The sequence below is a fragment of the Mus musculus genome, chromosome 9 (assembly GCF_000001635.26).
Source record: "Mus musculus strain C57BL/6J chromosome 9, GRCm38.p6 C57BL/6J".
NCBI classification, from domain to species: domain Eukaryota; kingdom Metazoa; phylum Chordata; class Mammalia; order Rodentia; family Muridae; genus Mus; species Mus musculus.
The window spans coordinates 99,562,449-99,575,785 of NC_000075.6; the positions used below are offsets into that span (position 1 = coordinate 99,562,449).

General features: G+C 42.6%; 1 protein-coding gene across 6 annotated transcripts in view; it reads right to left on the reverse strand.

The window, feature by feature from the left end:
• The window catches only part of Armc8 (armadillo repeat containing 8), a 90,523-nt gene extending 84,064 nt beyond the window's left edge, over window positions 1-6,459 (reverse strand). For 3 of the 6 annotated variants that reach the window (XM_006511515.4, XM_006511513.4, XM_006511511.4), the window contains exon 1: window positions 6,154-6,459. In XM_006511515.4, the coding sequence (XP_006511578.1) occupies window positions 6,154-6,198 (45 nt within the window). In that variant the 5' untranslated portion in view covers window positions 6,199-6,459. The remainder of the gene's footprint in view (window positions 1-6,153) is intronic. The other 3 variants (NM_028768.3, NM_001166138.1, XM_006511512.4) reach the window with 2 other exon arrangements.
• Window positions 6,460-13,337: the final 6,878 nt, after the last annotated feature.

Genomic DNA, 13,337 nt, shown 5'->3' on the forward strand with positions numbered 1-13,337 from the left:
TGTTGAGTTGGGCCCCATCTGTAAGGTACCATACTCTGACGACTGAAACCTCTAAATGATCTGCTTTAAATCTAAACATGGGGGCATTTACATATACCATGGGGCACACAGGAACAGTAAACATGGGGGCATATACATATACCATGGGGCACACAGGGACAGTAAACATGGGGGCATATACATATACCATGGGGCACACAGGAACAGTAAACATGGGGGCATATATATATACACCATAGCGCACACAGGAACAGTAAACATGGGGGCATATACATATACCATGGTGCACACAGGAACAGTAAACATGGGGGCATATACATATACCATGGTGCACACAGGAACAGTAAACATGGGGGCATATACATATACCATGGTGCACACAGGAACAGTAAACATGGGGGCATATACATATACCATGGTACACACAGGAACAGTAAACATGGGGGCATATACATATACCATGGTGCACACAGGAACAGTAACCGTGAGGTCAGAGACAACTTGCAGGAGTCAGTCCCAGGGATTCAACTACCACAGTCAGTTTAGGAGCAGGCACTTCTTCCCTCCAATTTTGTATTTTAAAATGTAGGAATTTGTAGAACTGAACTAAACATTCAGCATACCACAGTGGGAAAGTTAATACACCTGGCTCTCAGTTTTTCCCCAATAAAAGATGACAAGGATGGAATTAAAGACTGTCTGCTTTTTTCCAGGTAAAATATTCCCTCACTTTATATTCATATACAACAAAACTTTTTCATAATAGAAAAGCCAGTGCAGTTAAAGGGGATATGAAGGGCACCTTACAGTTCATTATTTGTAGTAAGTGTCTAACCTAGTAATGTATTTTCATGACCCTGGTACACACTGTTAACAGCTTTAGTGCTCAAAGCACCAAGAGCAAATAACATTCATTCTTCTAAAATCAAACCCTAGGATGTATATACAAGTCTAGTACAAGTCACAAAGAGCCACATAGGTCTATTTGACCATGAATGCTGCTGTGCCCTATTTTAAAAAGTAATACATTTATTCTTCAGGGGAGGCATTAGGAGATGCCCCTAGATGGAGTGAACAAGTTAAAGAGACCTATGGTTAAAAAAGCATAATGTGCAGCCCAAAGACTAGCTCTAGCAAACAGAAACGGAACAAAAGGGCCGTGAGTATCACAGAGCTAGAGATACTTTCTAGGTTGGCTGACATTATTCACAGGTCTCCAATGATAAGATAGCCAAGAAAATCCTCTAAAATACAGCAAATGCCTACTTCTCAATCTTGGCATTAAAAAAGGGGAGCTACTTAGACACAAGTAGCCGTTGCTTTGCACCATACAATAAATTATTCACGACTGAAATAGTGCAGTGACTTCAGGATCCTGAGTGTGGTCTTTCACAACACCGAGTTGTGTAAGTACAATGTGCACGGGCCAGCCGCCTCGCTGCTTCCCATTCTCAGAGGCAGAACCAGCCCTGCCTGCGGTGGAGGAGCTCTCCATGGTGCTTACTCACATCTGCTGTCTCGTCTAACAGTGGTAAAGGTTTTCTGGTTTCTCTCTGGATCTACCTGCCTGTAACAATGGCAGTCGCACGAGCCACCGCTCATCTGTTTTTCCACTTTGGCCTGTGCAGAGACCCTCAAGTATTTTTCTAGCTTGACTGTCCAGTTAGCCTAGCTCTGGAGCCCTTACAGCGGCCAAAGTTCATTTTGTAGGAGAGCTCACTGACATACTCTGGACAAAAAAGTTAAAATTCCTCAGATTCAAGTCCCAAACATGATGTTGTTACTTTAGGACCACTCCTCACAAACCATGCCCTTACTAGTGGTTTATAAACAAACGTCAAACTTCTAAAATATGATGAACAAACTTCACTCTTATATTTAAACTAAAACCAAAGGAAGGCAAATTTCTGCTTAGAGGCCAGCTGGGTTTAACTTCGCGGAGTTTTCTAATTACGGCTAACTGCCCGCACAAGAGAACAAATCAATAAGCAGCAACAAACAGGAAGACCAATAGAACACAAGTGTCAAGAACTGAACAATAAAGGCTCTGGTCCCCCTTGAGTTCCTTCTTGTGTAAGGCATGAGGTAGAGATCAAAGTTCTTTTTGGAGAGAGGTACCAGCCCCAAGGTTCATAAAATACTTGTAAATAACCACTGGATAAATATATAAATTCATATAAATTCAATAATCAAAAAGCAAGCAGTTCAATTAGAGAGTGAGTATAAAAAGACACAAACATTTCCCCTTATTCCATGAAAAGACTTCAGCATTGCTCTTCATTAAGAAAATCAATACAAATTAAAAGGATGATACAGTATCAGTACACAGCTATTAGAGAATCTAAGATGAAGACTAGCAGTAATGTTGACAAGGACTGAGAGAAATTAAATCTCCTACAGTACTATTGAATATAAAATGGTAATCAGAAGAGTTCAACGGTTTCTTTACAAACTAAACATACATTTACATATGTAAAACAATAGTTTTAGTAATTACATTTTAGGCTTTTCTTTCAAACATATCCATAAAAAGAACCTGTCAGTGACTGTTCACAGTAGGTCCACAGCTAAAAGGCAGAAACAAAAATGTTCAACAGATAACTGATTATAAACAAATGCTGGGACATCCATTCACGGAATTCTATGATGCAAAAAGAAGAAACAAAACTATAGATACATGCAACAATTTTGAAGACTCTCCAAAGTATGATGAGTGACAAAAGCTACTCTCAGTGGGTCACATACTATATGCTTCCATTCATGGAACAACACAGACAACTTACAAAAGTACTGAAAGGGAAAAGAGATAAGTAGTTGCCACCAGAAATTAAGGATGAGGCTGAGAATATGTCTTTAAAGAAATAGCATGAAGGAAATCCTCATGGTGATGGGTACTTTTGTATCTTAACAACAGTGGTTATAAAATGATATAAAAATATCCACACTATACCAATTTCCTGGTTCTGTAACTATGTAAAATGTAACCAATGCAGGGAACCCGAGTTTGTTATACACATGACCTCTCTGCAACTTCCAGGGAACGTATACTTCAAAAAAATACAATTAATACAAAACAATTTATAAGTCTCAAGAACTATGTTGAAGGGATGAAATGAAACAGGAATGGCCATGGTACAGAGCTGAGTCTGTCCATCTCCTCCAAGAGTTCAATTAAGCATTTACTAAGTGAGAAGAAGAAGAAGAAGAAGAAGAAGAAGAAGAAGAAGAAGAAGAAGAAGAAGCAGCAGCAGCAGCAGCAGCAGCAGCAGCAGCAGCAGCAGCAGCAGCAGCAGCAGCAGCAGCAGCAGCAGCAGCAGCTGCTGCTTAACAACTTATTATACAGAAGTATGAGTGAAAGAAGAGCCAAAGATGATTCAGGGAAGTTCAACAGAATAAGTGAAAGACAGAACTGAACTGGAAAGTCATGAGTAAGTCCTCTTAGGAAAAAGAATATGCTTTGTTAGATGCCATGGATGACATCCACACAAAGATCTGAGACTAGATGTAGGCGGAAAGTCAAGATGATAACGTAGATGCGTGAGTTGTGTAGTTAAGGTTAAGCAAGCAGTTGAGGAGGTCTCTCAGGAAGAAAGTATAATGGACTATAGATGGAAATAATTTAAAACACTTTGACTTCCCATTAGTCAACTTACAGCTCTAGTGTGATCAGAACTGTGAACTCCTTCAGAGCATTTCTGATGCCCTTGCATTGCTAAAGTACACAATACAGGGCTTTATGCTTTATGCTTCACTAGGACACAGTAAGTAGCTTATTAGAGGATTCAACCAACTATGTGTCAGAGGTCAAGGTCTGGCACCTTCCTGTTTCTATCTTACTTTTTGAAACAGGGTCTCATCAGCCAGGCGTGGTGGCGCACGCCTTTGATCCCAGCACTCGGGAGGCAGAGGCAGGCGGATTTCTGAGTTCGAGGCCAGCCTGGTCTACAAAGTGAGTTCCAGGACAGCCAGGGCTACACAGAGAAACCCTGTCTCAAAAAAAAAAAAAAAAGGAAACAGGGTCTCTCACTGAACCTGAAGCTCCCTGTTCTGACTAGACAAACTGGCCGGAAACCCTCCATGATCTACCTCCCAATGACATGCACTGCCACACACAGCTTTTTATGTAGGTAATGGGATCCTAACTCAAGACCTGCTGTGAAGCAAGAGATCTACCTACTGAGCCATCTCCTCAACTTCCAATAACTTCTAACTAATAACTGATATAAATATATATAAATAAATAAATATAAATATAAATATAAATATATATAAGCTTTGGTTAGCTGGTTGAAAGTTAGAACCTTTCCTTTAAACTGGGAAAATCACCAAGTTCAGACATTTTAAATCATGTGTCTAAAGCTCTGCCTATTCCAAGGCCCTAAGGTGGAAGAATTAGAAAACAAGACTTTAGAGTTAGTTTCTGCTTCCAAATGCTAAAGAAAAGTCTAACTCAAAATGGAAAATATTCTTCAACAAGTTTTCGAGTGAAATAAACAGAACATAATCATTTATTGGGAGTGTGAGACAAATGAAGTTTTCAACTATATCCACTATACAAGCTGACAATATACAAAAGGCAAAGAAACCACACGTGAGGCCAGAGCAATATTTTGGAACAGCATTTTTCAAGCGTGCTCAAAGGTCTGGGATTGATCACCTATGTGTGTGTATGTGCACTCGCACACGTCTTTTCAGGTGAACTATAGGATAAGTGCAACCTAAATGGCACAATCAGAAAGAAACTGAGCAGTTACGATACATTCTTTTCTCCTTTTAATGCAAAGAGAGAAGTCATCGGTTTATTCTCCCACTAAACATTCATGGACAATATAAAGTGAAATAATGAGCTAATGTGATCAGTAATTGGACAGAAAGTACTTCTCCAGTTGCAGTTTAAGTAAACAGTTTAGTAAGACGGATCTGGGGCTAGATTTGTTGACCGTCTTCCAAAATTGCATTTTGCACTGTAGAGTGACTTCTGTCTTTTTGGGTAGCCAGCATGGCTCTAACCAGCCCTGACTGGAGTGATGTACCTAGTGCCTTTGAACACAAAAGTGTGTTTGTGTGAGAGTCAGGGAAGAGGAAAGAAACCGGTTGGAGTTGCAAGACTATAGGGAATCTGACAAGCCATCTATAATCCAACTGCCATCTCGGTAAGTCTCCACAGGTCTAAAAGATGATTCTTTGCCCGCCTATTTCTTTACTTCCAACAACAACTGAATCATTGGTAGGCTCTATTTGGAGTCCAACTGCTAAAATCTGTGGTCAAACCTCCCAGAGTTATCTCCCAACAACACTCATTCTTGTTCATTTCATTCCTGGTCCTGTTTTTTGTTTTTGTTTGTTTGTTTAAAGGACATTATAGCGGAAGGCGAAAGTCGCCTTCTTTGCTTTTTGTTGTTTCTTTTTAATTTAAGAAAAAAAAAACCCTGATATTTCTTCTAGGTATATCAATACGTTCCCTTCTTTCAAATACTGGGGGAACCTATTCTTTTTCATTCCGACTTTTTGGTCCCTCCTAAAATGTTTTGCTCTCCCTAAAGAAAAATCAAACACCGGACATTAGAAACATAGTTTCTCTAGTCTCGGAGCCCGGACCTCAACAGCAGAGCACAGCAAAGCGGTTTAAATAACCATACACAATAGCGCGAGTTGCAGCTGATGTGAAAACCTCCATTGCCAAGAAGCAAGCGGTGTTGGCAGGTGCCCTGGTGGTAGGGACTTGACAGAAGACGCACAGCCCTGGTCTGGCAGCTCTGTGCTGTGGCAGCTTAAGAGTTCGCACCTCTTCTAGCCACAGCCCTGGAGAGCGAAGTGGACTCTAGGTTCCAGGCCTGTCCTGAACCCTCGCAGGCAGCGAGCTCCGTCCCGAGAAGCAACAGCGCAGGGAGGAAGACGGGAGAAGGCTCGGCCAAACCCAAGCCGCGCCCATGGGCCGGCTGCCTGGAGCCCGACCTCCCCGCCGGCCGAACGGCCGCCGTCCTGGGAACCCGCACCGGTGGGAGCTCTCGAGTAGGAGACGCCTCCGACTCGGCCCGGGTCGCGTGCATCCCAGCTGAGGCCACCGCAGTGGGTGGTGCTCGGGAGGCTCAGGGCGCCGGGGTAATGCTGTGGGCAGGACCGGGGTTGCCCCGCGCCGGGCGGGTCACTCACCGAGAGGACGCTCATGCGGATTGGGGTCTCCAACAGGCACGCCATCTTGAGCCTTCCCACCCGGCTGCTGCCGGCGCCGGCGCGCGGCCGGCACTTTCGACAGCCACCTATGTGACCTGCAGCCGGAGCCTCTGTAGAAAGCCCAGGCAAGCTGCCCAGAACAGACCGCGCCCCAGGCGTCGCTCGAGCACCGAAGGGGCTGGGCAGAAGGGCGAGGGATTGGGAAACCGCGCCGGACCCCGGCTTACGAATCGTCCTCTCAGAAACAGCAGCTACTCTCGGCTGGGGTCAGAGGTGGGCGCGGGCAGCGGCCTCCGCATGCGCAGAAGCCTGCCTGCCCCACCTTCCGCGGGTGGGGGGCGGAGCCTCACCCTGGCTCGACGAGCTGTCCGCACTCTTAAATTTCAGTTTACAGGTTTTCTTTCCTAACCGCTAGTAGGTGGAGTTACTATCTACGGAGTCTGAAGTTCACTTTCACATTCATTATCTCACTCTACACCATTCCCTAGTTTCAGTATTCTCTCCCTCTTAAAGCTGGAGAAACTGGTCTCAAAACTAGGTCTTCTGCCTGCAATGAAAATCGCCTCACGCTTCAACAGTTAACTATGACCTGCTTTATTTAGCGTTGCGTGCCCGACCCACTTACTCTGGTATATTGGTAAGAACGGGTTCTCCACAGCCAGGACGCCTGGATTTAATCCTAGCTGCTTTTCGTTAGTGCCAATATTTTGGAAAGGTTCTTAGCCTCTTTATATTTATTTCACTTCTCCCGACTGTAAAATAAGGACTAATGAGAATAAATGGCCCAATAAACAACAACAACAACAACAAAAATGCCTGGAATGTGGAAAGCCTTACGTTGTCTGTGTGTTAGAATTATTTCCAGCCTTTAGGTCAAATGGGGGATGGAGAATTAAACTATGTGAATGTTTCCTACTAAAATATTCTGAAAGTAAAGCCATCCCTAATTCAGGTTGTTACCTCAACTCCACTCACCTCCCAGTGCTCTTTAAGTAAAAGCATATCTCTCCCATTGTTTCTCATTTCCTCCTGTACTTTAATGTCTACATTTATTGTATCACTTATCACCCTTGCTTATAAGTCTCTTACAAAGTGTTGCACTTCTGAAAGCCTGGAAGTTTAAGAGAACCCTGGTGCTGTAGCGGTATATCCTAAGCTCTGTAACTACAGTCTTTCCCACTCTTTACACAGGAATTATTACTCATTCAGTAATTTTATTTAAAGCCAGATTGAGCCCATTTAAGATTGTTAGCCTTGTCCTAAATCAAGTCTGTGAAATCAAATGTGTTGTATTCTTTTTTATTCTAGTACATATTACCATTCATAAATACATTTAAATGTTCATCTGTCCACCCATGTAACACCTAAAATCACGTCCTAGTATGCCTGCTACAACCAGGCAAATTGTAATTGTATATAGCACACAAAAGCATTGACAATTGTACAATAGTCTCTATATGTGTGAGCTATACCTCACCCAGAAACTCGGGCAATACATCTTCTAGGAAACCCCTCCCTCGAGGAAGAACTAGGTGACTCTCCCAACTCCATATATTTTCTTTAAAATGATTTTTCATTTATTTATTTATTGTGTGTGTGTGTGTGTGTGTGTGTGTATGTGGATTCACACATGTCCTGGCCAGAGGACAGCTTAGGAAGCAGGTTCTCTCGTTTCATCTTAGAGGTCCAAGGATCAGAGTCAAATCATCAGATTTAGTGGCAAGAGGTTTTACATTTTGAAACATCTCCCCAGCCTGCATCATGATTCCTTAATTTCAGGCATCAGTATGTTCCTGTAACATAATATCTCTAACAATATATTGCTTTATATATGTGTGTTTGTGTATGTGTGTGTGTTGATTATAGAGGTTTGGGAAAAGTAACTTTATACTAGTCATTTCAGGGAGACTACAAAAATTTTATCATCTTGGTTTTTTTTTTATCTTAATGCCTACCATAGGCATGTATTAAATGTTTGTTGAATAACCACTTTTTGCTTTGTTTCAGCCTGGGACAAGATAGAAGTATAGGCAGGTTATTTGGGAAGTACTTCCAGGGAACATAATTGGTGAATCTAAAAGGAGGGGGGTGGAACAAAATCTATATAAGAGTTTGCTATTGAGATCATTCTATATTCTTCAAGGGCCTCTGAGAAATAAATAGAACATCATGCTGGATTATCCATCTTGAGGCTGGAACATGTGTCCACCATTTTATTAGTTGAGGATTTCCCTTTGGCAATTAACTTTCTGTCTTTCTGACTGCCTCTCTCTGTGCCCATCCCGGTCTGTGTGTGTGTGTGTGTGAGAGAGAGAGAGAGAGAGAGAGAGAGAGAGAGAGAGAGAGAAAGAGAGAAAGAGTCCTCAACATCCCAGCTGGGATGATCTATTACAAGCTGGCACAGAATAATGCCTAGATGTCAAATGCTTGGCTCAGAGGACAATTTACTCACAACACTCTTAACACTTGTTAACTGTTTCTATTTACTCATGGACCAGCCTTGTGAGACACTTCTGCACTGTCTTGAGCACTTCTTGAGCCCTCTCTCCCCTCTATAAGGGAAGGTCAGTGGGCACACTTTTGTTGAGGGTCTGCTGTGGGTAACTAAAGCTATGATAGTTGTAAGACAGCAAGGGCCATGTTAGGCCCAAAGGACAATGCTCCAGAACTCCTAAAAAATGACAATTGTCATAGTTAGGGTTTCTATTGCTACAATGAAACACCATGACCAAAGCAACTTGAGGAGAAAAGAGTTTATTTAGCTTACACTTCCATATCATTTTTCATCACTGAAGGAAGTCAGGATAGAAACTCAAAACAGGGCAGGAACTGAGAGGCAGGAGCTGATGCAGGGGGGAATGGAGGGGTGCTGGTTACTGGCTTGCTTCCATGGCTTGCTCAGCTTGCTCCCTGTAGAACCCAGGACCACCAGCACAGGGATGAAACCACCCACAATAGCCTGAACCCTCCCCCACTGATCACTGATTGAGAAACTGCCCTATAGCTGTATCCTGTGGAGGCATCTTCTCAATTAAGAGTCCCTCCTTGCAGATATCTAGCTTGTGTGTCAAACACAATAATAAAGAGTTTAATGAAGAAAAAATAGAAATATAGGGTAGGAGGTAAGTAGCCAGTGATAAATCTGAAAAGTCTGTAATATTTATATAGAACTCCCAGACTGCATAGCTGTATTGTCAGGGTTCTCTGGAGTAGCAGAACTTATAGAATAAATTTCTCTCTATATAGAAAGGGGATCTATTGGAATGACTCACAGTCTTTGGTTCAGCTAATCCAACAATGGCTGGTTATAAATGGAAAGTCCAAGAATCTAGTAGTTGTTCAGCCCATGAGCTTGGTTGTCTCAGCTGGTCTTCAGTATATACCAGAATCTCAAAGAAGTAGGCTCTAATGCCAGGAAGGGATGGACTTGCTATTGAGATAAGAGCAAGCAAGCAAAGAGCAAAAGAGCAAAAGCTTCCTTCCTTCATGTCCCTGTTATATAGGCTTTCAGCAGAAAGTGTGGCCCAGATTAAAGGTGGGCTTTCCCAGCTCAAAATATCTACATAAAAGCTGTCTCTTGGGCTGGAGAGATGGCTCAGTGGTTAAGAGAACTGACTGCTCTTCCAGAGGTCTAGAATTCAAATCCTAGCAACCACATGGTGGCTCACAACCATCTGTAATGAGATCTGATGCCCATATAATGATAAATAAATCTTTTTTTTTAAAGATTTATTTACTACATGTAAGTACACTGTAGCTGTCTTAAGACACACCAGAAGAGGGCGTCAGATCTCGTTACAGATGGTTGTGAGCCACCATGTGGCTGCTGGGATTTGAACTCTGGACCTTCGGAAGAGCAGTCGGGTGCTCTTACCCACTGAGCCATCTCACCAGCCCATAAATAAATCTTTTTAAAAAGCTGTCTCTTCCTACCTCAAAGATCTGGATTAGAAGTAGATCTTCCTACTTCAAATTAAGCAAAAATCCCTCACCTCCATTTTTGAGTTTTAGTTAATTCCAGATGAAGTCAAGTTGACAACCTATCACAGATATAGTTATACTTTTAAAAGTAGAATTTAGGCTAGTGAGATGGCTCAGAAAGTAAAGGCACTTTTCATCAAGCCAACAGCTTGAGTTCCATTCTAAAAAAAAAAAAGAATGAGAGAACCAATTCTCCCAAATTGTCCTCTGATCTCCACACATGAACCATAACATTCACACACACACACACACACACACACACACACACACACACACACACACACATATACAGAGACAGAGAGACAGATGGTCAGACAGACAACACACATACAACAAGTAAAATTAACTACTGCATCTAAGGCTCAGGAGTCACCACAGAAGAGAAGTAGGAAAGATTGGAAGAGCCAGAGAATTTGCAGTGAGGCTGTGTCTCCTAGAAATGAAGTCTCGTTGACATGGCTGACAAAACAAGGAGCAAACACGGATGACACCAGTGGATGTGCTGCTGTGCCATGGTGGCATACCACTTTGATTCCAGCACTCCTGAGACAAAGGAGTGCAGGTCTCTGCGAGTTAAAGGCCATCCTGTCCTACAGACCAAGTTCCAAGACAGTCATAGCTACACAAGGAAACCTTGTCTTAATAAAACCCAAAACCTAAAACCAACCAACCAACAAAGAAACCAACCAAACAAACAGCCAAACAAACAAACAAACAAACAAAAAGCCAATGGACATGCTATCATGAAAGAGAAAAATCCCATGGGAAAAATCCTTCAAACCTAGACACCCTAAAGCAACTAAGAAATGCTGAGAATGGGAGAAACTGCCTTTCTGAGGGAGAAAGAGTCAAACTACATAGCTTAACAAGGACACCTTCTGTGTGTGTGTGTGTGTGTGTGTGTGTGTGTGTGTGTGTGTGTGTGTATATGTGTGTGTTACATGACACCTACTTCACTGGGCTTGGGCTCAGGTAATAGAGACCTGAATAAATGTAGGCACAGGCACCACTGTGGTGTCTCCTTCTAGGAAACAGTGAAAACTGGAATGAGCCAGCATGCCTGCTCCTTTCATGACCAGAGGAAGGAAGGAGTTGCTGTGCTGGTGTTGGCACGTTCCTGTACCTCAGGTCTTTAGAGGAAATTAAAAGCTCATCTAGCTTATATTTGAAAATCTTGCTGAGATGGGTTTTATAATAATCTGGCATTTTGTACCAGTAGCCAAGGAATATCTAATGTTTTGAGGCATGGTTCTAAAGGAATATATACACAAAATGAAAAAAAAATTCTATGTAAAGAATCTAGAAGGAAGTAGTTTGTATAAGTTAAAAATGAAAGCCTACTTCAGGTTCAGGCCGGTCTGATCTACATAGTTCCAGGCCAATCAGAGATACATAAAAAGATCCTGTCTCCAAAGAAAAGAAGAGAAAAGGAAAGGAAAGGAAAATTGGAAGGAACAAACAGAACAGACGCAAAAAAGAGTAGAGTCTGACTTATAAAATTGTATAACCTTGATTAGATCGTCTTTTCTGAGACATTTCTCTGTATGGTTTTGTCTTTCTTTCTTTTTCTTTTTTCTTTCTTGGTTTTATGGGACAGGGCTTCTCCATGCATCAGTCCCAGCTGTCAAATTTTTTTGTTTGTTTTGTTTTTCGAGACAGGATTTCTCTGTGTAGCCCTGGCTGTCCTGGAACTCACTTTGTAGACCAGGCTGGCCTCAAACTCCCGAGTAATGGGATTAAAGGCGAGCACCACCACGCCCGGCTAGCCCCAGCTGTCTTAATTCACTTTATAGACCATGCTGACCACACTGGCCAGGGATCTGCTTGCTTATTTCTGGAATACAAGGATTAAAGGCAGAGCCACCATCCCCTCCCTCCCCCTGCCACGCCCCCAGCCTAGATTGTATTTAACTGATTAAATTTTTCAGTTGTTTAAATGTATACTTCTCTGTTGAGAGGCCAAATCTTGTAAGTTCAGACTCCATTTTAGAGAACCTGGCCAAAGTTTGAACTCAGACAAACTAACCAACATAACACTAGTTTCCAAGTTACCCCTCAACAAGACCAGCGTCCCCAGGTTATTACCCCAACATATCTGCACCCCCAGGTTACGAGGCCACCCCCTGCCTAACGACCACTAATGCAGAGGGAAGCAGAAATTAAGTTTATGATATGACTCCCAGCACCAGCCAATTGTGTTAAAGGCCATGGTAGCTCTCGAATTAGATGCTTAACTACCACCACTACCACATCCCACCCTCTGCTTGTAGCTTTCTATAAAGTCTTGTCCCCACTGACATTCGGGGTACACCAAAAACTGTGCTGTGTGTTGGTGGCGAGCCACAGCGAGCTGGGATAGAATAAAGACCGTGCTATGAGTTACATCAGATGGGCTCCTGCCTGGTTTTGGGGGATCGCTAACACTTTCGTGGCGCTACAACTGTATGCCCTTGATTAGATTTCCTTTACTGGCTTTCTTCTTTGCCATTCATTCTTCCTTGATTAGTCGCCACCTTTTCTCTCCAGAAGTTTTCGAGATATTTAACCTTTCATTCATCTTGCGTTACAGTTAGGCAAACAATTTGGTAGGAAAATACCCATTCCCCTTAGTCAAAAATAATTTTAGAAATTCCCCCCGGGAGGGTTGGTGTATAGTTTTAAAATAATCAGTAAGCTTCAACGTTGCATTTAAATTTTAATGTCATCATTAAAACCTCTTTTTACTTTCTAATTCATTTTTAAGGCAATCATCGTTGCCAGGGAGAGATTTGCTCTAGGGAATTAATTGCTCAATCGCTCCTGCTCACTTGCTTACCTTGATTTTTTTTTTTTGGTTTTTCGAGACAGAGTTTCTCTGTAGCCTTGGCTGTCCTGGAACTCACTTTGTAGACCAGGAAGGCCTCGAACTCAGAAATCCGCCTGCCTCTGCCTCCCAAGTGCTGGGATTAAAGGCGTGCGCCACCACGCCCGGCTGCTTACCTTGATTTTACTAAATTCAATCCCTATTCTTGGAGATTTTATTTCTTTTTCTAGTTTTAAACAATGTAACCCACTAGATTGCTAGCACGCAAGGGATCACGAAGACAGACAGGGTCTCCATTAAACAAGTTCAAAGTTTCCCCCCTCCGGCTTGACCGGGCCCTTCCCGTTCCCTCTCTCGCGAGACTTGGAAGCCGGAAGTT